General features: G+C 38.6%; 3 protein-coding genes across 9 annotated transcripts in view; 1 reads left to right on the top strand and 2 right to left on the bottom strand.

Moving 5' to 3' along the window:
- The window catches only part of aff4 (AF4/FMR2 family, member 4), a 60636-nt gene extending 54125 nt beyond the window's left edge, over positions 1-6511 (bottom strand). For 2 of the 6 annotated variants that reach the window (XM_081389934.1, XM_081389935.1), the window contains exon 1: positions 6160-6481. The gene's annotated coding sequence lies outside the window, so the exon portion shown is untranslated. Of the gene's footprint in view, positions 1-6159 lie in introns of all 6 variants that reach the window. The other 4 variants (XM_081389932.1, XM_081389933.1, XM_081389936.1 and 1 more) reach the window with 3 other exon arrangements.
- Positions 6512-6650: 139 nt separating this feature from the next.
- zcchc10 (zinc finger, CCHC domain containing 10) lies at positions 6651-12865 on the bottom strand. 2 transcript variants are annotated; one of them, XM_081389960.1, is made up of 4 exons: positions 12710-12865; positions 12384-12545; positions 8630-8674; positions 6651-8155 (listed from the first exon to the last, which is right to left on the bottom strand). In XM_081389960.1, the coding sequence occupies exons 1-4, from the start codon at positions 12748-12750 to the stop codon at positions 7912-7914; spliced, it is 492 nt and encodes a 163-aa protein (XP_081246086.1). In that variant the 5' UTR covers positions 12751-12865; the 3' UTR covers positions 6651-7911. The 2 variants fall into 2 exon arrangements, with proteins under 2 accessions (XP_081246086.1, XP_081246087.1); XM_081389961.1 differs by having other exon boundaries at positions 7224-8143; positions 12710-12799.
- A 675-nt stretch (positions 12866-13540) lies between these two features.
- Positions 13541-24354, top strand: part of hspa4a (heat shock protein 4a) — a 30191-nt gene continuing 19377 nt past the window's right edge. The window contains exons 1-6 of the mRNA XM_081391866.1: positions 13541-13860; positions 16158-16215; positions 16309-16449; positions 16996-17118; positions 21682-21781; positions 22677-22810. Of these exons, the coding sequence (XP_081247992.1) occupies positions 13754-13860; positions 16158-16215; positions 16309-16449; positions 16996-17118; positions 21682-21781; positions 22677-22810 (663 nt within the window). The 5' untranslated portion in view covers positions 13541-13753. The remainder of the gene's footprint in view (positions 13861-16157; positions 16216-16308; positions 16450-16995; positions 17119-21681; positions 21782-22676; positions 22811-24354) is intronic.

Below are 24354 nucleotides of genomic sequence, written 5' to 3'. Positions count from 1 at the left end.
AAATTAGAAACTGAAATGTTTGTATAGAACTTGTTACAATTGCAAAAACAATACAGTTGCACATAAGGTAGTTTTCATAAACACTTCTTCATGGCAAATTTATTCAAACATACAATAATAATTAATAGTTTATAAGCTCCTCTCTAGTGTTTTTTATAGCTAACTAACAAACAGATTTTGTTAAATGCAACGTTACTTGACATATTTTGTTCACAAGCTGTTTTATTGACATCTTTCCGTGGTTGAAACACTGATTGCGAGATTACAAGAGAAATTATACGGATTTCGTTAGTTGTACTGTATCTTTAAACATACCTTCTGATATTCATGCATGTTTTTCTAGATATAATTTGTATTAAAGTGGAAGAAAATACTGGCGCTCCGCGCTGCAATGAGACGCTACAGCAATCGGTCACGTCTAGGGATGTAATGCATTCATACATCAATAATACATTTAATCGATAAAACTTATCGATCATGGATTAAGCAGGTTCATGCGCGTGCGTGCTGCTCAACCGCAAAACATGTATAGCGAGCGCGCCGGAGTTATGTTTGGGACCATTTTACACCATCATGACTATATGTTTGCGTGTGCATTCATTCTGTAGGCCTAACGTATCTATATCTGATTTATCTCATATAGGATGCATTTGGCTAAGAATTAATGTAGTAAAGCTTACGGTGATCCTCTTCAGTGTCAGCGCGCAGCTCAAACGGCAATACACGACTAATAATGACTATTGGACTGTCATATTACATAACATTATAAAGAGAACAATATTGTAATAAAATATTATGAATTATTTGGGTTTAGTTGCCATAGTCGCGTTGCTCCAGGAATAGCGCGTCCACAACATGAGCCATTCTGAATGGCACGTAACTCAGTTCAAGTTCACTTGTGCATTCGCTTCATCTTGTGCAGATATCATTTGTAATATTATGTTTATTTTGTATATATCCGATTAATCTCATATAGGATACGTTTCTTTGAGTTAAATAACGCGCTAGCAAAGTGCTCCAGTTTATTCATTCAGGGCGCAGCTCAAACAGCAAATGCACGGTTAATAATCACTATGATTAGGACTGTCATATTACATAACATGAGAACACTGTTTTATTAAATGGTTGTGAATTCATTGGGTTTAGTTGCCATTTCCAGCGCGTTGTTCCAGGAAGAGCTCGTCCACAACAGTCACATATTCCGAGCACGCATCTGAGGCGTTCACCAGATAGATTATTATATGTAGGCTTAATATAGTGTAGGCTAAGCCTACCCATATAGATTTTTATTTAAAATTTATTTTATGTTGCTTATTGTTTCACATGCAACAGTTGAGCCAGTGCACTATTTTTTATGTATTTTAATTTTCTGTGCATAATTTATTTTGTTAAACAACATAAATGCCATTATCTGTACCGTATCCCAACTGTTACAATAAAACATCAATTGAGCAATATAACATGCATTTTTGTTCAGTATATAAGCAATATTTTGCTTTTTATGTTAAAGACACTATTGATACCGTGAGAAATTTACATTCTCAGGAAAATAATCAGTTAATCGTTAATCGATCGATAAGGTCAATCAACTAATGATTAATGAATTAATCGATAATTTGCATCCCTAGTCACGTCACGATTAATTTAACGATTTTCTTCACATAGAGTGTGAGTTGCAGCCGGACATGTTTTTCCGCACACTTTTGATTGACAGGATATACACACTTTTTTAATGTATTTCTATAAAAAAAAAAAAAAACATGTATGATATATCTTATCTTTCAAATAATGTGGAAGCAAAATTACTTAAAAAAAAATAATAATAATAATTTTAAAGCCAAGCACAGACTGTTATTTAGTTTAATTAATTTGATTGACTTGTGTGTTAAAAAGTGAACTCACTCACGGACGTGTTTCTGGAACGAGCAAGGTAATAAGAAGAATAAGCAAGGTTTAGTTTAATCCACCGAGAGCTCAGGGGATGTTTGATAAGATAACCTTGCTTTCTGGAACACACCCTGCTGAGGTCGCAAGTACAACAACAACAGCAGCGATCCTCAAACCTAAAAGAGCAGAACATGTAGCATGGCCTGTTAGATCCCTTGCCAACAACTTTAGAAGCTTTTAGAAACTGACAATAGCAAACAAGCGTCAGCCACAGTCTTTCTAGTCATAAACACAGACAGAGGAAATGGTCACCTTAAACCACAGATCTCAGCTAAAACAGGAAGTGTCGATTCCTATGATGTTGTTTACACACAGGTTGTGTTGGGCTCAACAATACACCTCGTAGACTCATAGAACTAAGATTTCAGTGTGAGGAAAAAATTCAAGTTTTCAGAGTTTTAGTGTCAGTACTACATTAAACTACTATATATAATGTTGAATATAATGTATAATAATGCAATGGGGGAATATGTGTGTGTCCTGATAATGTCTGATGTTACCAGTAAAAAGCGTCCTACATTATTATAAAATATATCTAGTCAGTGACAGAGAATATTCGTCTACAATAATTCAGTATTTTCAGCTTCAGAATCATGAATATTGTTATTCTGGTGTCTCTATTGTCCTGTGCTTTGGGTTTCAGCACCAAGACTATTCAATTACACACACAATGTAAAACCAAATTTAGCGTTTTAATCAACAGCACATTTTTAGTTAACATTTTATCATATGTCTTGGAGTATGGCGATGATATGGTATGGTGAGTTCAGTATGGTGATATGTATCGAATCATGACACCCCAGTGCGCACCTCTTCTGATCACAGCGTACGGGTCAGAGACGGTGTGAGCGCGTGCGTGTTTAGTTTGGTTACATAAGCAGCACAAGGCCTGTCCAGGCTCAGGGTTTACATCTGTGCCAAGAGCCTGCAGGCATGCATGAGTTCGCTGGGTAATTATTCATCTCATTTATGCAATACAGCAGGACGACATTTTATGGCTATAAACTAATATTTATAAACTGCCTAGTAAAACTTATTAAGGATTTATGTAAAAAAATGGCATTTATGAAAGTGGAATTTTTCACTCTTAGTCCAGGTTTGTACAAAAATGAGCTGACTTTAGACTGTCCGGTTAAATGATAAGTCAAGAAAAAGTCACAGAGGCTTTTAATCCATCACTCTCAAAGTAGAGCATGGCTTCGGAGCTATTTTTCCATTCATTTTCCCATAGGGATTTTTAAAAGGTCTTTGAAACACGCAGCGTTATTCAGTGTGTTGAGGTCATTTCCACTGAAACAGGAAGACAGGGCGGGACATATTAAATAGCTCCTCCCCCTTTTTAAATAGCCAATAGGGTTTAGTTTATGCAGCTCGGCTGTTGAGCTCCTTAAAGCTGCAGTTTCCTCCTTATTTCTGACCTTTTCTTCATATCGCTTTAAAATACAGCATTCTGTGCAGAATTCAAAAATGTCCGATACGTTCAGCGACTCGATCATATGAGTGTGTGTCGTGTCTCTGGACCGGACTTCACTCGCCCCAATGGAAAGCATGTTTACGCTGAATCGTTCCTTATCCCCTATATAGTGCACGACGTGCCATTCACCATGTAGAAAACAGTAAATGTGTGAACAAGTGACTGATTTTTAGCCGCAGCTTCAGCGTGTGTTTATAATGTAGGGGGCGGAGCTTCAGATTCTAGAGAGCATTTGATTGGACAGAAAATCTGACGAGAAGCTGAAGTGCTGAGTGATGTCATCAAAATCACTGATTATATTGGCGGAAGTGAGAGACTAAGTTGAATGCTTATACTGTATCTTCTCAATGTGAATTTGGTCATTGTAGAGCACACTAGCTTATAGATTACAGTAAGATTAACATATTCATACTAAAAGCCAAAAAACTTCAATTTTGATTTCATGGGGACTTTAAAGAGTTATAAAACAAAAGCCAAACCAATCAGCTACAAGGTGAACTAAAACATTACAATCTTTGATTTGAAGCAAAAAAAGCATTTGAAAATCACACAAAGATACAAGACTGAACTTAACAGCTTTAGTGAGGGGAAAAACTGCAATCGCGTTCAAGCATTGCGAACGAAAATCAAATTAAAAACGACAGCTACATATAAACATTAATTCATAGATGTTGATTATCTATAAAAAAATAATAATAATTTATTGCAAAAAAATGCATAGATTTATATACACACAAATATTTAAAGTTACCATGAAATCAAAATGGACAGTTTTTGTTCTTTCATGGAAAATTGCTATAAATTATTTATCTGTGCATATCATAATGGTTTTAAATTCACGTGCCTCGTAATCTTGAATCGGAATAACTTCCTCTCCCTCCATCTCTTCTGACGAGGCAACCTGTCAATCACATGAGATCCACCAATAGCAAACCACAACCATCCAATCAATACACCACAGACATAATCAAGCCCCGCCCTAAAAGACTAGCACAACTTTTGTTTCATGCTGACTTTATGTATTTTGAAAGCCTCATTAGAGTGGGGGCTAGTGCGATTAGCCAGATTTCTTTGCAGAATTATGGGTAATGTAGTTTTGCTTATTATTTTTGGGAAAAAAAGCAAATACCACTATTTACATAGCTCACAGTGGGTTCATCTTTAAAGCTTTACAAGTTAGTGTTAAAAAGCAGTACCTCTATGGAGAAAATACATGGGATTTTTTACTGTAACCTGACTGATGCACTCTTTGGAAGGTGAGATTGAGAAATTGCATTATGGGAACCCTACACTGAGTGCAAAAGTTTACTTTACTTCCATCATACTCAAAAACAATTCCTGCAACCAACAGAGATAACAGTCACATGTCTTGTGCACTTTATACTCTCACACACACACACCAGCCTAGTAGCCACTACAGAGTGGAAAATTGTTTCTCATCCAATTTTTTTTGTTTTACCATGTTGTCCACCATGACAACTGTGTGTAGCACTCGTGCCTCTCTCTACTTCCTGAAAAGGGATACACACTTGTTTCCATGCCATTTTCATTGCCCTTCGGACTGAGAATACACACTCCCTAATCACTTAAGATAGACAAACACAATATTGAATTTCTGAATTCGAGCATTTGCATACTACACAATGCACACCTACTCTACCACAGTAAGTAAATAGTAAGAGAGGTATAGTACTATGCAACTCCAAACAAACCCTAGTTCCTGCTTCAGCTACTGACATTTTAAAATGGCCTCCAAACATTGATAGGCTAATACAATTAGACCTATTATTTTACATGTTTGCAAGATATGGTGGTTTAATGATGTTAATCAGTAAATTATGACTGCGAACAGTAGATTCGCCCTAAAATTAGACCTACATGTTTGGAGTAAGCACTTGATCCCTCAATAAACATGTCTGAATAAGGAATCTAAAACAAGAATACTGACAACTGTCAAGCACAAAACAAACTCTGTTGAATTAATCTTACAAATATCATACTTAGTAAACAACTTGTTCACAATTAATCACAATTGAAATGTCTAATTACAACAAAACATGCGAGAAACCAGTCTGAACCGAATTGAACTCCCCAAACAACTGCCATTTTAACTTTTTTTTTTTAAACTGCCATTTTGACCGTGTTTACATTTTGTCAAGTTATATTTTTACGCCACGACGTCCGACTGACGTCACAGTAAAAAAGTTACCAGATTATAATAATAATAATAACACTAACAATACTACTAATAAACAAGCAGTTGAGCTCCTGAACCAGTCAGAAAGGTGTGTTCACGTGACTCTCCCATTAGCATTTAACGATGTGTGTAAAGTTAAAACTCAAACGCCAATTTAGTTTGAACGCAGTAATTTATCGATCAGCAGAAATGTCCACTTCTGGTAATAAACGTGCCAAAAAAAAAATGGCATCAAATAGAAACGCTTCGTCTGAAAGCGCTAGATATAGGAGGATGTACATCTAATGACACATTAGCAACTGTCCACGATCGAAAAGCATAAAATTGATAATTAATTCCTAGTCGATGGCATGTGAGTGTGAGATCAGGATTGGACAGTTCGCATGTTAGCTAAACACTTCAACACACTCGTTGAACGAGCTATAAAGCTTGCTCTCCTTCATTAACAACTCGTTACAATCTATCTCATGAATAAATGATCAAATGTTACTATACATGGATCATTTAAATTATGTAATCGCCAGATTTATGGCCCACTTACCTCTTGGCTTCTTTTAGGCCCGAAGCATTCTAGCTATGAAGCCTTTCCCTTTGTTCACACTGATCTGCTGTATCGTCCCAATAAATGTGTCACACACCAGCAAGAAACGCGTAACTGCTCTAAAAGACAGCGCTCGCTTAGGTGAGCCATGCCGCCGAGGCTCGTCTGCTCGTCATGATTGTGTCGGACAGATTTTTCCAGCAGATCACGATCATATTTTCAGGAGATCATCGCGTCTCTGGCTGGCTGATGTCGGCTTGGTAAACTAACGTGGTCACGTGACGCGCGCGTCCTCTCAAAGCGGCCGCGTCTCAACGCCAGCGATCAGCCTTAACCTAGACAACTCAAAAGCAGACTTTTTTTTAATTTTTTAATATTTTTGTACGATGTAGTTTCGGATTATGTGTCTAATAACCTATACGCAATAACTAATTGAATTATTTCTATTTATTATAAAATTATTTATTTATTACTACGAAACAGTATTTGTTATGCGAGTCAACGTTTTATTCGTTTATTAAACTGCATATTATTTTACATTACATTACCGGTCAAAAGTCTGAAATAATTTCGTTTTTCCTCATGAACATTCAGCATCTTTACTCCAGTCTTCAGTGTCACATGATCCTTCAGAAATCATTCTAAGAAGTTGATTTGCTGTTCAAGAAACGTTTATGATTGATAATTATAATGTTGAGGAGTTCATCTTTCTGTGGAAACCGTGATACATTACCAGCAAGAAGAGCAAGGTAAATAAATGGGGTTTAATTTTTTTTTTTTATTATTATTATTCAGTGACGCACTGATCCAAAGTTACAGTAAAGACATTCATAATGTCAGAAAATATTTCTATTTTACATAAATGCTGTTCCTTCGAAGGTTCTAGTTGTCAAATAAAAAACCCATTGGCCAAAAAAATATCAAGGAGCAAAAAGAGTTTAACATTGGTAACAATAACCATAATTAATTAATAATTGAGCATCAAATCAGCATATTAGATTGATTTCTGAAGGATCATGTGACACTGAAGACTGGAGTAATGATGCTGAATATTCATCTTTGATCACAGAAATAAATTAGTTTAACTTATCAAATATTGTTCAAATGTTTTATAATATTACAATTAGCAATTTCACAATAATACAATGACCAGTTGTGTATCTAAATGATAATATAATTAGTGATTTCTCAAATATTATTTCTTTTCAACACAAATAAAGACTACAATACAAGCATGATATGCTTTATAAATATTTTATGAAGCAATCTGTACAACATTTTGACTAATCTTTCTGATGAGAAATGAAATGCAGTATTAACAATATTACTAGCAAAATAAACATTTCTTCATGTAACGAATCAGTTTATTTCATCTTAAAATGAAGACCACGTTAAAACAACCCCACCTCTTTCTTATGGCATCATTCCTTCTTGAAAAACAGTTCAAAACCTAACTAAAAAGAAGCAAAAACGGAACATTTATGTAAAAAATACGCAAAATAAATCAACTGGTATCGGTATGAGTGAGCAGATTACAGCATTTTAACTGATAGGTTTGAGATTCCACTACTCTCTGGCAAGAAGGAAAAACAAAGTTGCATTTGTCTCAAGGTAAAAAAGAGAATGTGATAGTGGATTTTTACATTTTACAAAACAGGATAGCAATATATATCTCAGTTTCTTTACAAACATCACTTCCCAGCCTACTCTCACATGTTCAATAGCAGAACGGACTTCTGCATTCGAATCAGATCACTTCTTCTTTTTTCTCTTTTTTGGAGGGCCTTGATCCGAACTGCTTGAGGAATCGGAGTCCGAGCCAGAGCTGGAGGAAGACGAGGAGGAGGAGGACGAGGAGGAGGAAGGGCTGGAGCTTTCCTCGCTGTCACTGCTACTGTCTTCAGACGAGGATGAGGAGCTGGAGGAGTCGCTGCTGTCTGAGGAAGAGTCACCGGAAGAGCTTGACGAATCACTGCTGCCGGAGCTGGAAGAGGACCTCAAAGAAAACAGCAGATCAACATATCAAGTGCTGTGCTTCAACTTTCAGCCTGTGTTTGTTCCTCACAGGAGGCACAGATCGGATGTTATGATGGCAGTGTGCAGAACAACAACAACCTATATATATATATATATATATATATACACACACACACATAATTCTTCGGTCATACACCATTCATCCTTATATTTACTATAACATAGGGCTCAAACTGTAGACTGTTTTTTGACTCATTTATTGTTTTGGACATAAGTATACTCATACACTATACACTAATTTGATAGATAGTTGTGCAAAACTGTGAGTGCAATTAAATATAAATTAAATTCATACCAAACCTAGCATGCAGCAAAAAAAAGTTAATTGGTTCCCTCAAAGTAATTATATAATAGATAAAACATCTTAATATTTCACTTTATAAAGTGCATAACAGTCATAACATGTTTACTTGTAACACTGGCAATGACTCACCTTTTTTTCTTAGTTTTTTTCTCACTGCGCGCTGTTACTCCAGGTCTAAAAAGTGTCAAGAAAGTACAGTTGAAATGCACACTTTTATGTGACTGGGTTTTTCCAGTATTTAACATGATAACTGAAATAAGAATGATTGAAAAACACAACAAATGGACATAATGGAGTAGTCTATATTTTTTAATGTGGTTGTCCATTCTATACTACCAACACATGCAGTAAGTAGTTCTGCACTTTCACCTTTAGATGGCGCTGTCTGCCTAAAAAGGATAGTTTGTTGTTCACTCAAATGAAAATTCTGTCATTACACACCCTTGTGTCATTCCAGACCCGTAAGACTTTAGTTCATCTTCAGAAAACAAATGAAGATCTTTTTGATGAAATCTGAGAGTTTTCTGTTCCTCCATTTACAGCTACGCAACTACCACTTTGACGCATTAAAAAGTCTCTAAAGAGATTGTAAAACTAATACATATAAATTGAGAGGTTTAGTCCAAAATTTCTGAAAAGACTCGATCTCTTTTTATGATGAACAGATTAAAATTAGGCTTTTATTCACATATAAACATTGATCAACGAACATAAACAGAAGCTCAACCATGACATGAGAATGAACCTCATTGGTTCTTGCTAAAGCTCAAACGTGATGCGTAACACGAGAATGAACCTCATTGGTTCTTGCTAAAGCTCAAACGTGATGCGTAACACGAGAATGAACCTCATTGGTTCTCACCGAAGCTCAAACGTGATGCGTAACACGAGAATGAACCTCATTGGTTCTCGCCGAAGCTTAAACGTGCTGCGTAACACGAGAATGAACCTCATTGGTTCTTGCCAAAGCTCAAACGTGATGCGTAACACGAGAATGAACCTCATTGGTTCTCGCCGAAGCTCAAACGTGATGCGTAACACGAGAATGAACCTCATTGGTTCTCGCCGAAGCTCAAACGTGCTGCATAACACGAGAATGAACCTCATTGGTTCTTGAGAAGCTCAAACGTGTTGCGTAACACGAGAATGAACCTCATTGGTTCTTGTCGAAGCTCAAACGTGCTGCGTAACACGAGAATGAACCTCATTGGTTCTTGAGAAGCTCAAACGTGTTGCGTAACACGAGAATGAACCTCATTGGTTCTTGCAGAAGCTCAAACGTGTTGCGTAACACGAGAATGAACCTCATTGGTTCTTGCTAAAGCTCAAACGTGCTGCGTAACACGAGAATGAACCTCATTGGTTCTTGAGAAGCTCAAACGTGTTGCGTAACACGAGAATGAACCTCATTGGTTCTTGAGAAGCTCAAACGTGTTGCGTAACACGAGAATGAATCTCATTGGTTCTCGCCGAAGCTCAAACGTGCTGCGTAACACGAGAATGAACCTCATTGGTTCTTCCCAAAGCTCAAACGTGATGCGTAACACGAGAATGAACCTCATTGGTTCTCGCCGAAGCTCAAACGTGATGCGTAACACGAGAATGAACCTCATTGGTTCTCGCCGAAGCTCAAACGTGCTGCGTAACACGAGAATGAACCTCATTGGTTCTTGAGAAGCTCAAACGTGTTGCGTAACACGAGAATGAACCTCATTGGTTCTTGCTGAAGCTCAAGCGTGATGCGTAACACGAGAATGAACCTCATTGGTTCTTGCAGAAGCTCAAACGTGCTGCGTAATACGAGAATGAACCTCATTGGTTCTTGAGAAGCTCAAACGTGTTGCGTAACACGAGAATGAACCTCATTGGTTCTTGTCGAAGCTCAAACGTGCTGCGTAACACGAGAATGAACCTCATTGGTTCTTGCTGAAGCTCAAGCGTGATGCGTAACACGAGAATGAACCTCATTGGTTCTTGCTGAAGCTCAAACGTGTTGCGTAACACGAGAATGAACCTCATTGGTTCTTGCCGAAGCTCAAACGTGTTGCATAACACGAGAATGAACCTCATTGGTTCTTGCTGAAGCTCAAGCGTGATGCGTAACACGAGAATGAACCTCATTGGTTCTTGCCGAAGCTCAAACGTGATGCGTAACACGAGAATGAACCTCATTGGTTCTTGCCGAAGCTCAAACGTGTTGCGTAACACGAGAATGAACCTCACTGGTTCTTGCCGAAGCTCAAGCGTGATGCGTAACACGAGAATGAACCTCATTGGTTCTTGCTGAAGCTCAAGCGTGCTGCGTAACACGAGAATGAACCTCATTGGTTCTTGCTGAAGCTCAAGCGTGATGCGTATCACGAGAATGAACCTCATTGGTTCTTGCTGAAGCTCAAACGTGTTGCGTAACACGAGAATGAACCTCATTGGTTCTTGCTGAAGCTCAAGCGTGATGCGTAACACGAGAATGAACCTCATTGGTTCTTGCTGAAGCTCAAACGTGTTGCGTAACACGAGAATGAACCTCATTGGTTCTTGTCGAAGCTCAAACGTGTTGCGTAACACGAGAATGAACCTCATTGGTTCTTGTCGAAGCTCAAACGTGTTGCGTAACACGAGAATGAACCTCATTGGTTCTTGCCAAAGCTCAAACGTGTTGCGTAACACGAGAATGAACCTCATTGGTTCTCGCTGAAGCTCAAGCGTGATGCGTAACACGAGAATGAACCTCATTGGTTCTCGCCGAAGCTCAAGCATGCTGCGTAACACGAGAATGAACCTCATTGGTTCTTGCCGAAGCTCAAACGTGTTGCGTAACACGAGAATGAACCTCATTGGTTCTCGCTGAAGCTCAAGCGTGATGCGTAACACGAGAATGAACCTCATTGGTTCTTGTCGAAGCTCAAACGTGTTGCGTAACACGAGAATGAACCTCATTGGTTCTCGCCGAAGCTCAAACGTGCTGCGTAACACGAGAATGAACCTCATTGGTTCTTGTCGAAGCTCAAGCGTGATGCGTAACACGAGAATGAACCTCATTGGTTCTTGTCGAAGCTCAAACGTGTTGCGTAACACGAGAATGAACCTCATTGGTTCTCGCCGAAGCTCAAACGTGCTGCGTAACACGAGAATGAACCTCATTGGTTCTTGTCGAAGCTCAAACGTGTTGCGTAACACGAGAATGAACCTCATTGGTTCTCGCAGAAGCTCAAACGTGTCGCGTAACACGAGAATGAACCTCATTGGTTCTTGCAGAAGCTCAAACTTGCTGCGTAACACGAGAATGAACCTCATTGGTTCTTGCCAAAACTCAAACGTGCTGCGTAACACGAGAATGAATCTTATTGGTTCTCGCTGAAGCTCAAACGTGCTGCTGAGCATCATTGGTTCTCACACATCAAGCTAACATGCTTCAGCTTCGGTTTACCACAACTGATGTGTGCGTTGATGTCTCTTCAGAAATTTTGGACTAGTCTAAACCGCTCGAATTATATGGATTAGTTTTATAATCTTTAGATTTATGTCTTTATGATTAGATTTATGAACTTTATGAAGCATCAAAGTGGTAGTTGCGTAGCGGTCAATGGAGGAACAGAAAGCTCTCAGATTTCATCAAAAAGATCTTCATTTGTGTTCTAAAGATGAACGAAAGTTTTACGGATCTGGAACGACACGAGGGTGAGTAATTAATGACAAAATTTTCATTTTTGAGTGAGCTATCCCTTTAATATTAGAACTACGGGAGATTACTGAACTTTAAATATCCATAATATACAAGCGAGATTCTATCAAAAAGTGTTGACTGATAAAGAAGTAAACTAGTAACGTTAATCCATTCATTCAATATTAATACTCTTGGATGTGAATGCGTTGTGTTTCTTACCCCAAATCATCTGAAGGATTGTTCTCCTTGTCTTTCAGCTTCTTTTTTAACTCAGCTGTCCTGGAAGGTCTATAAAGATATTTTCTTTTCCCAGTGCATTCAAAGGACCAGTGTCCATGTTCCAGGCATTTCTGACAGCGAACATGTTGTTTGTTTGCCTCCCTGTGGAAATATGAGAAGCCGCGCAGTTAATAGGTAAAACCTGGTGTTAAAACAACAAAAACTCAAATAGACGACTGATGAGATGAAGATGAACAAAAATACAATTAATATATGAAAAATATAATATACAACTCCAAAACCGCATAATGTGTCAAATAACTCACGCTTGTCGTCGAGCGATCAATCTATGCATGGGAGTCGCCATTTTGGATGCGATCCTGTGCGCGAGCCTGAAAAAATAAAGTGCGCCATCTAAAGCTTAGGAGAGGCTTCAGCCTCGTTATTTTATTCAGTTTCAGTTGTTTGTCTATTTATTGGTCTATTCATGTGAATTATTACAGCATTTATTACGCCAATATAGGGGAAACCGTGAAATATACACAAACGCTTGTGGTTTTCATTCATCTCTACTTCACTCAAATTAGAATAATGTTTGTGAATTCCGTCCTAAAATTCCAGTGTCACCATTTACTTGAATAAAATCGTACAGAAAGAGAGCAATAAAAACAAACTAGACAAGATGTCTTTTTAGAATTAATTAGTCGGAAAACAAGTTGCTTTGCTTTTCTAATTGTTGAATGTAAAAAAATAAAAATAAAATCAGAGCAACTACTTTAATCGTGTGAATAGAGAATTATTCTAAAATTATATTCTCATTAAAATCTGCAAATATTATATTTCTAGCTCTATTTTTATTAGACATTAAGGACATAAACATATAAATTATATATATCTTTTTTTTTTCTTCTGTATTGTAAACCCAATTATTTTAGTTGTGTTATATTTTTGGATGTCTTGTCTTATATATATTATTAGATATGTCTATCGCTCTATTTTTTTATTATTATTATTATAATTGTTTACATTTTTTATATATTATTAGATATAGCTATCGCTCTATCTATCCAACGATTGGTTGGATTTGTCGTCATGGTCACGTCATACAAGGAAAGCTCCAGAGCCATCTAGAACTCAAACTCTCGCGATAAAACTTCGGCGTGAACTCCGGCTTACCCATTACATTCAGCAGTCAGCCGGTCTGCATCAAGTCAGTCAATGGACACTAGAGAACTATGAAATCGCGTTAAACCTGAGTTTTATGAATTAAACCTCTCCGTGACTGTTATATATATATATATGTTTTAAAAGGACTCTTCTTGCTGGTATTGAGTGTTTTAGCTGGGCTGTGCTCGTGATTTCCAGTGAAGATGTCAGTTGTGGGATTTGACGTGGGCTTTCAGAGCTGTTATGTTGCTGTCGCTCGCGCCGGTGGAATAGAAACCGTAGCAAACGAGTACAGCGACCGATGCACTCCGTAAGTCGAGCTTTTATTCTGCTTATACTCACTATACACTGTGTTAAGACACTGCGTGTATTTCTCTTTGACATGTCACACCCCATTCACGCAATGACAACCTGATTAAGAAGCGTGGAACGTGAACAGAGCGTGTTTTCTTTCATTATGTCATTTCATTAGATCTAAATAATGAAAAACGAGTAAACCACATGCTGTGTGGCTTGATATTGACAGTTAATATTGTGACGATCTATTCTGTATGCCAGACTAGTATGATACCGAAGTCTTTAGAGTATAAATGACTGTATTAGATGAGAGAGTGTAGTGATGAACGGTTAGTTAGCTGGAGATGCTACAGCGTGGCTCGCGCTGTTGCTGTGACGTCACGCCCGCAGGAACATTCTAGCACATTGAAGACCGCGCGGAAAAAACTGTCATTCTTTCCTTATTATCTCAGACTACATAACTATTTATTGTACATTTCTCAAGGAATTGGTTCTGCCACTGAATAAAACAATTAAAAAAAAATATTTCCGACTTTTTTTCTCTGATATAAAGTCGTATTTGCAAGTTGTAAAGTCAGATTTGCGGGATATAAAGTAATGTTAGAAACTAGTGTAAAATAAATCATTTGTTCTCCACTGAGTGTCAATTGAGGTGTCTCCATTCCGCATAAATAATATCTTTTACTTTACTTAAAATTATTAAATGCGCTCAAAAATCTACACTGTCGAACGATACTGGATTTTACCGATAACTTGGTTGAACCGATATGCAACCGATAGTTTTTAAACTGGATACTAAATGAAAACTAACATTACACATAAAATAGTGCTGAACTTTATTGAACTTCACACTACAAAATGTACTGTCTTTTTAAATGAAATTTACAATATTAATTTCTAGATTCATATAGTGATTAATATAGTAAATTTCATTTAATAAAGACAGGCTTTAAATGCCACAGAAAGACGAACGTTTTGCTGAAAAATGCATTAAAGCGACCAGCTGGATATAACCTAATGCAAATAGACGGAAGCAAATAACAATCGTGACATTAAACATTCGGGTCAGGCTTGTGTGATTCTTTTTTTTCACACTGTTTTAACCTCTTGACTTGAGGTACTACTAATGTTACCGTGGCAAACATGTTCTTTCTCTACTAATGCAGTATCTAATCAACAAATTAATTACTTTACAATGATGTGAAACAAGTACGGTTGTGGAGTGTATAAAATTCCGTTTTGTTTTCTATGTTTCAAATCTGCCAATGAATGATGCATGGATCTGCATTAAAGGGTTAGTTCACACAAAAATGAAAATAATTACTCACCCTCATGTTGTTCCAAACCCGTAAGACTTTCGTTCATCTTCAGAACACAAATTAAGATATTTTTGATGAAATCGGAGAGATTTCTTCTGAACCAGCCATAGACTGCAACGTTATTGCAACTTTCAAGGCCCAGAAAGGTAGTAAAAAGACATCATGAAAATAGTCCATGTGACTACAGTGGTTCAACCTTAATGTTACGAAGCCAGGAGAATACTTTTTGTGTGCAAAAAAACAAAACAAAAAAATTACTTTATTCCACAATCTCTTCTCCTCCACCTCATTCTCAAATGCTTTTGACGTAGTGTAAACAGTGCAATGCTTAGGCTCATTATTGGCCGGCTCGCATGTGTCGTGGTGCTCATGTGAACTGCATTTTCAAACGAATCTAGTGAGTCGATGATTCAATGACCCATTCATAAAGACAATCGCTTGCTTTGTTACTGAATGAATCAGCCATTTAATGAATCGATTGAATTAATGATTCAGTGACTTGCCGCCCCCTACTGGCTGTTTTAGTTTAATTTTTAAAGTATCATTTCAGTTATTTAAATAATTTAATATTTCTATATTCAAAACCTTCTTTTTAAAACATTAATCTCAGAACATTGTTATCATGAATTGAAATTTCACTTTTGAGCCTCATTAAACCTATACCTGAATGCCACCTTTTTGTTCTTCCATGCCGCCTCTGCAGTGCAAAGATGATTTTTGTTGATACTGATTTCAACTTATTCTTCCTGATTGTGTCTTAATATTCTAACTCAATTTATAAATATAAATGTATGAATTTGACAAAAAATGACATTTTATAAGGTTTAAAAAATGCCCCTGCAAGTCATTTCAAAGAGACAAATATTACCTCATAATGGGAAGGTTCATTTCTGTCATTGATCAGAAGGTGCCCCCCCCCCCCCCCTAAAAAAAAGAAGAAATGTTAGCATAGTAATTGGTAGTGTAATATCTAATGATGTGCTCTTTTCAGGTCATTTGTATCGTTCGGCCCTCGGAATCGTTCGATTGGAGCAGCCGCCAAAAGCCAGGTAAACATTTGTTTAGTTTGAATAAGCAGGATAACACATTGCATGGATGGATGGATGGTAGTTGTAATTATAATTTCTGCTCTCACAAACAAGGTGGTCACAAACTGCAAGAACACTGTGCAGGGTTTTAAGCGATTCCATGGCAGGGCGTTCAGTGACCCTTATATCCAGACGGCAAAGTCCGGCCTGGTCTTTGATCTCGCTCAGATGCCGACGGGAACCACCGGTATTAAGGTAAGACTAATGAAACCGCAGTGATAATGTCATCACACATCGAGATTAGGGATGCACAATATATATCGGCCCATATATGTTCAGTTTTAATGTTATCGTTATCGGCCTGATAAGAAAATTTGGCCGATATATTGAAGCCGATAAATAATGTATTTCCTTCAGCTGAGACACTTCTGATGCACACTGTTCAATATGATGGTTTTGAATTGCTTGAAATATGATTGTAATCACTTCAAAAAAGGAAAATAGGTAAGTTCAACTCAACATGTCTGTCATATAAGCTACATAAAATTATAATGAGAACATCGTTATAATTCTATGTTTGGGACATGGATTTTAATGGTGAGACTTTTGTTTTTGTAATCAGGCTCTCAAAAGTATATAAAAAATGTGGATTTAGATTTATCGGCCAATATATCGGTTATCGGTATAGGGCAAAATGTTCATATCAGTGCATCCCTAATCAAGCTGTAATGGTAAAGTATGTTTTAAAAGCTGCTTTAGATGTCGCTGTGTGACAGTGCTTCATGCTGTCTGTCTCCACAGGTCATGTATATGGAGGAGGAGAAGGTGTTCGGCATTGAACAGGTCACTGCCATGCTGCTGGCCAAGCTGAAGGAGACCGCTGAAGCCGCACTCAAAAAACCTGTGGCAGACTGTGTCATCTCTGTACGTATATTCTCTTTCACATGCCTATTTCTAAATATACCTAAAATATAGTTCACTGGAATAGCATAATCGCTTATTGTGCTCACTGTACTGTTACTGTTCGTTTCCATTGGTATAGCTATATACAGAATAGGGCTGCACAATTAATCACACTCAAACCGCACGCGATTTGGCAAAGGCTGAGATTATTTTATGCGCAGCTTGTCAGTGAAGCACAGCTCTGTGATCAGCAGTAAATGCTGCTCCATCTGAACACCAGAGTCTCACACACACACACATGCCACATATCCATCTGAACACCAGAGTCTCACACACACACACATGCCACATATCCATCTGAACACCAGAGTCTCACACACACACACATGCCACATATCCATCTGAACACCAGAGTCTCACACACACACACACACACGCCACATATCCATCTGAACACCAGAGTCTCACACACACACACGCCACATATCCATCTGAACACCAGAGTCTCACACACACACACGCCACATATCCATCTGAACACCAGAGTCCCACACACACACGCCACATATCCATCTGAACACCAGAGTCTCACACACACACACACACACACACATGCCACATATCCATCTGAACACCAGAGTCTCACACACACACACACACACACACACACGCCACATATCCATCTGAACACCAGAGTCTCTCACACACACACACATGCCACATATCCATCTGAACACCAGAGTCTCACACACACACACGCCACATATCCATCTGAACACCAGAGTCTCACACACACACACACACACACGCCACATATCCATCTGAACACCAGAGTCTCACACACACACACGCCACATATCCATCTGAACACCAGAGTCTCACACACACACACGCCACATATCCATCTGAACACCAGAGTCCCACACACACACGCCACATATCCATCTGAACACCAGAGTCTCACACACACACACACACACACATGCCACATATCCATCTGAACACCAGAGTCTCACACACACACACACACACACACACACGCCACATATCCATCTGAACACCAGAGTCTCTCACACACACACACATGCCACATATCCATCTGAACACCAGAGTCTCACACACACCCCCCACATATCCATCTGAACACCAGAGTCTCACACACACACACATGCCACATATCCATCTGAACACCAGTCTCACACACACACACACACACACACACACACACACACACACACACACACACACACACACACATGCCACATATCCATCTGAACACCAGAGTCTCACACACACACACACACATGCCACATATCCATCTGAACACCAGAGTCTCTCACACACACACACACACACACACACACACATGCCACATATCCATCTGAACACCAGAGTCTCTCCCACACACACACACACGCCACATATCCATCTGAACACCAGAGTCTCACACACACACACACACACGGCACATATCCATCTGAACACCAGAGTCCCACACACACACGCCACATATCCATCTGAACACCAGAGTCTCACACACACACACACACACACACACACACACACACACACATGCCACATATCCATCTGAACACCAGAGTCTCACACACACACACACACACACACACACACACACACACATGCCACATATCCATCTGAACACCAGAGTCTCTCACACACACACACATGCCACATATCCATCTGAACACCAGAGTCTCACACACACACCCCACATATCCATCTGAACACCAGAGTCTCACACACACACACATGCCACATATCCATCTGAACACCAGTCTCACACACACACACACACACACACACACACACACACACACACACACACACACACACACACATGCCACATATCCATCTGAACACCAGAGTCACACACACACACACACACACACACACACACACACACACATGCCACATATCCATCTGAACACCAGAGTCTCTCACACACACACACACACATGCCACATATCCATCTGAACACCAGAGTCTCTCACACACACACACACACATGCCACATATCCATCTGAACACCAGAGTCTCTCACACACACACACACACATGCCACATATCCATCTGAACACCAGAGTCTCACACACACCCCCCACATATCCATCTGAACACCAGAGTCTCTCACACACACACATGCCACATATCCATCTGAACACCAGTCTCACACACACACACACACACACACACACACACACATGCCACATATCCATCTGAACACCAGAGTCTCACACACACACACACACACATGCCACATATCCATCTGAACACCAGAGTCTCACACACACACACACACACACACACACACACACACACACGCCACATATCCATCTGAACACCAGAGTCTCTCACACACACACATGCCACATATCCATCTGAACACCAGTCTCACACACACACACACACACACACACATGCCACATATCCATCTGAACACCAGAGTCTCACACACACACACACACATGCCACATATCCATCTGAACACCAGAGTCTCACACACGCCACATATCCATCTGAACACCAGAGTCTCACACACACACGCCAAATATGCCCCGCCGCAGAAGTAGATAACGCACATCGTTCCAGGAAATCCCTATATAAATAAACAGAAGATTGAAACGCTTTAATTAAACATGACTAATAAACACACGACTGCCTTATTCTGTGTAAGAAGCACATCATCTCCCAGTAGGAGGAGCTCAACTGTCGTTATGAAGTGAGTTTGGCGTAAAAGCATGTTATTAAATGTTGTCTGTTGTTGGACAAGAGGTTATTAAATGCTTCTCATGTTTGGAAAGATGTTTGACGCTTGTTGCTTTTTGCACGTCATAAGAGACTCAAACTCACAGTGCTTTCAGATGGAGAAGCGTTTACTACTGATTAGGGATGCACAATATATCGACCACATATCGATATCGGCCGATAAATGGTCTTTTTTTTTTAATGTTATCGTTATCGATCCGATAAGAAAATTAGGCTGATATATCAAAGGCGATAGATAATAGATTATTTACTTCAGTTGAGAGATGCGCGCTGTTCGCCATGATGGTTTTGAATGATCGGAATCACTTCGAAAAGGAAGATACAGTGCAACATGTGCAGCACAAATCTGTCACATAGGCTTCACAAAATTATAATAAGAACACGCCTGTAAAATAATGTTGTGAATTGTTGTTCGCCGGTCTATGGAGTTAAGCCTTCATGATAAGCACAGTCAAGTTCGCTTGAGCATTCATAGCATTTTGTGCCATTGTAAGTTGTAATATGTTTATTTTGTAAATACATCTTGTGCAAATAAAAGTATATATATGCATAGTGCGGCCTCTCTCCTACTTCGTGTATATGTCTGATTAATCTAATATAGGATGCGTTTGGTTGAGTTAATGAACGATGCAGTAAAGCGCTTCATTGTACCGGTGATCATCTTTAGCTTTAGCGTGCGCAGCTCAAACAGCAATGCACATTAATGACTATAATTGTGACTGTCATATACATGGCGTTATAGTGAGAACACTATTGTAATCAAACGTTGTGAATTCTCTTGGTTTAGTTGCCGTGTTTCAGCGCGTTGTTGTGGGAATAGCCCGTCCAGAACAGGGATTACACGTTCTGACCAGCACAGTCAAGTTCGCATGTGCATTCATGTCATTTTGTGCAGACATCGTAGGTTAAACAACCTGCTAGAAAAGTTCTTCAGTTTCCCAGTCAAACAGCAATGCATAACATTAAATCATTATAATTGTATACACTATTGTAATAAAAAGTTTAGTTGCGTTCTTCAGCAACCGTTGAGTTCATTAAAAGCGTAACTCGCCAAAATTGAACCTAGGCTCTTTTTGTTAATCTACCCGAGTCAAACTTTAGTTTAAAAGCATAATTCGAATGGAAACGCCACTTTTAAGTTTGACTGTATTTTCGTTTTAGGTTAAAATGCCTTGTGAATGGGAGTGAATGGAGCACGACTACGATAGCATCAAAAATCGCTGTTTTTAAAACACTAAGAAGGCTCGACACAACATGAAACTTTGCTCGAAGTATCACCAGGGGCTCTACACATGAACTCCAGCATTGAGAACATTGGTTGTGTACACAGAGTTTACTAAAAAGAAAGGTTTTGTACGACTCACTTTATTAGTTAGTGTTTCCGGTGGCTGGAATTTTGTCAGCCAAAAGTAGTCGATCTCCGAATGCAACATGTGGCCAATACCGTGCGGCCCTAATGTACTGTATGTGCACGATTGCACTTGGACACAAAATACCCAAAGTAATCGTATGGTATCAAACTCGGTTTACTGGAGGTTTACTGAAACTCCTGTACTATTGGCAGATTTTGAAACTGTTATGACAAACGTCTCTTCACCTCACATGGGTGATTTTAGCCTCTGATTTGATTGTAAGTTGAGTCAGTTTTTCTGATTCTTGCTCTGATCCATTCTTAGTTACTCAAACTCTCGCCCCAGTAACACTTCTCATGTTATTTTCAGAATATTGCATTGTTTTACCTGTTTGTGTGTGTGTGTGTGTGTGTAATGTGAATATTTTTCCCATGCCCTTACACAGGTCCCCAGCTTCTTTACTGATGCCGAGAGAAGATCAGTCATTGATGCTGCGCAGATCGCAGGCCTTAACTGTCTCAGACTCATGAACGACACTACAGCAGGTAAAATACTCCTGATGGATTCAGTTCATCACAAAATGAACCGCCTGTCATTGTTTACTCCCCTTCCGATTACGCCTGACCTACATAATGGATGGTACATTAGCTGTGTTTCCTTCCAAAGCTGCGAAAATTTAACTTATGAGCAAAATCGGAATATTGCATAAAACATTTGCGAATAAAGCAGTGTCAAACAGAACAAAACATCACTTCCTGATAAACTAGCGCTAAATATCACGAAGTAGGTATTACTATTATGATAACTTTGTATATAATAAAGTCTCAGAACACGTTTTTTGATGCGCATAGAGGAATTTATGCGGTAAATGTGTTTCTATCGTAGTTTATGCGCATGTCTTGTTATCAGATAAAAAAATGATCTGACCCAAACGAGCATACAAGTTTTTTTTATGCACAATTTTAGATTTTATACACATCTTGGCGTTTCCATCCAGCAGTTTTTTATGCAATATCCCAAAATGCGCATTAAAATAAGTGGATGGGAACATAGCTATTGACAGGCCTCCAAAAGGTTAATAAAAATAAGCACATTTAAGTGTATCCTCATCCTCATACGGCTTCAGAAGTCTGTGAATTTGGTGTATAATAGTTTCGTTTAAGGAACAAACCCAAATAAGTCTTGCCCTCCACTGTAGCTCTCGAATGCTTCGTCGTCTTTACATTCAAAACACTTAAATGATGAGAGCGAACTGTGATTGTCCTCAGCCTAGTTGGTACAACACAAGCGAGGGTGAGTAAATTAGGTGAAATTTAGGTGAATCGTCAAAAGTGACTAATGAGAGTCTAGGAGAAAAGTAATGTTCGTTCTAACAGTTTGTTACTGCGTTCATGTGTTGTTGTTATAGTACTTATATTGCATGTGTTCCTGTCATCATAGTTGCACTGGCATATGGGATCTACAAACAGGACCTGCCTGCTCCTGAGGAAAAGCCCAGGACTGTGGTGTTTGTGGATGTTGGTCATGCTAGTTACCAGGTCTCTGCGTGTGCCTTTAACAAGGGGAAGTTGAAGGTACGTTTTTTTTGGTCCACATACATTATAATACACATTTTAGTGTTAATTCTTAACTGATCACAGCACGGTTATCTTCAACTAAGGGTGTGTTGACTATTGGCAGGTTTGGTTCGATTAAAACACATTTACATGCACGCCAATGCGCTGATAACTACCAAAATCAGTTGATTGAAATAACCCGAGTTACTGCTTTACATGCAAATTAATAACCTGGCAATGCAAGTACCCACGTTTACTAGCTGTATTAAACCGATTCCCTATTGCATCCATCATGTATTTCACTCTGTTTATTTTGCGAGTTGTGATGTTAAATAAAGCATTAAAAGCTTTAATAAGCTTTAAGAGTATTTCAAAATGTCAGCAGGAAACTTGCGCACTCAGTCTCCTCTCGTGTTTGAAGTTTCGAGCTGAGAACACATTTAATATTCCCCAAGTTTGGGATGTTTTTCTCCTCCCCTACCGCGAGACACTCGCTGTGTGGCTGGACGCGCTTAAATCTGCCATATAAGGACGCTTTTCCGTCACGCATCACTTCAATAATCCGACAGAATGCATGTTAATATGTTTACATGTCGAGAAATCGGGGTAATGGGTAAAAATCAAACTGTCAATTTTTATCTGTTAATATCAATTTCTATCGGTTTATGCTTAAGCTTTTATGGCGATTAAGGAAACTGATTTAACGCGTTTACATGACCAGACACGTCGGCTTATTAAGCATCATCAGGTTAAGAACGTGCATGTAAACGCGCTCGCTCTGCGCTCGGTTCATTTGAATAAATGAATGCCGATTTTTAATGTGTGTAAAAGTAATTGTTGGACGTTCAACATGCTCCTTTTTGAGTCTTTTAAAAAAAAAACACTGTTTCTACAGCCGTTAAAGCACTGGTTTTGTAACAAACTTGGCAAAATGTTTCAAAAAGAAGTATTATGTGACTCCAGATCGTTAGCCAGTTTACACAGGCATGTCTTGTAGAGCTGCACAATTCTGGATGAGCTGAGAATCACTTTTTATTTTGTTTCAAACAGAGATCATGAACAGACAACTAACAAAATGAGTCCATTTACAATGTTTAAACTGAATTAATTTTTTAAAGTAATCAATACAATTGTTATTTAAAGTGTCAAGTTACTTTTAAAAGTTGATTTTACGTACTTGTCAAAGGCGAATTGCTTTCCTTTAGCAATGAGACCATGATCTTTTAACGATTAATCGTGCAGCTCTAATGTCTTGCTGTATTTTGTCTGTAGTGCCATGGCCATTGCATTTTTAAAGCTGCAGTCCGTAACTTTTTTTGGGGGTTAAATTGTCCAAAATAAATGTAGGGTAAACGTACCTATTAAGCTCACCAAAATCTACATTGAGACATTTTTAGTGCACAAGATATTGGTTTTAGTACAAGAAGTTATTTTAAAATAAAATATTAATCTCTCACACTATAATATTTCATTTTATTTTAAATGACAAAAGTATTTCAATTAAGATGTACATCATTAAATATAAAAAGTCTGGCTGTGCTTAATGGGTACGTTTTGTACCC

Source organism: Scardinius erythrophthalmus, assembly GCF_964197995.2.
Source record: "Scardinius erythrophthalmus genome assembly, chromosome: 17".
Classification (NCBI taxonomy): Eukaryota; Metazoa; Chordata; class Actinopteri; order Cypriniformes; family Leuciscidae; genus Scardinius; species Scardinius erythrophthalmus.
Note: the sequence above shows the minus strand (reverse complement) of the source record. Positions and strands in the feature narration are given on the sequence as shown.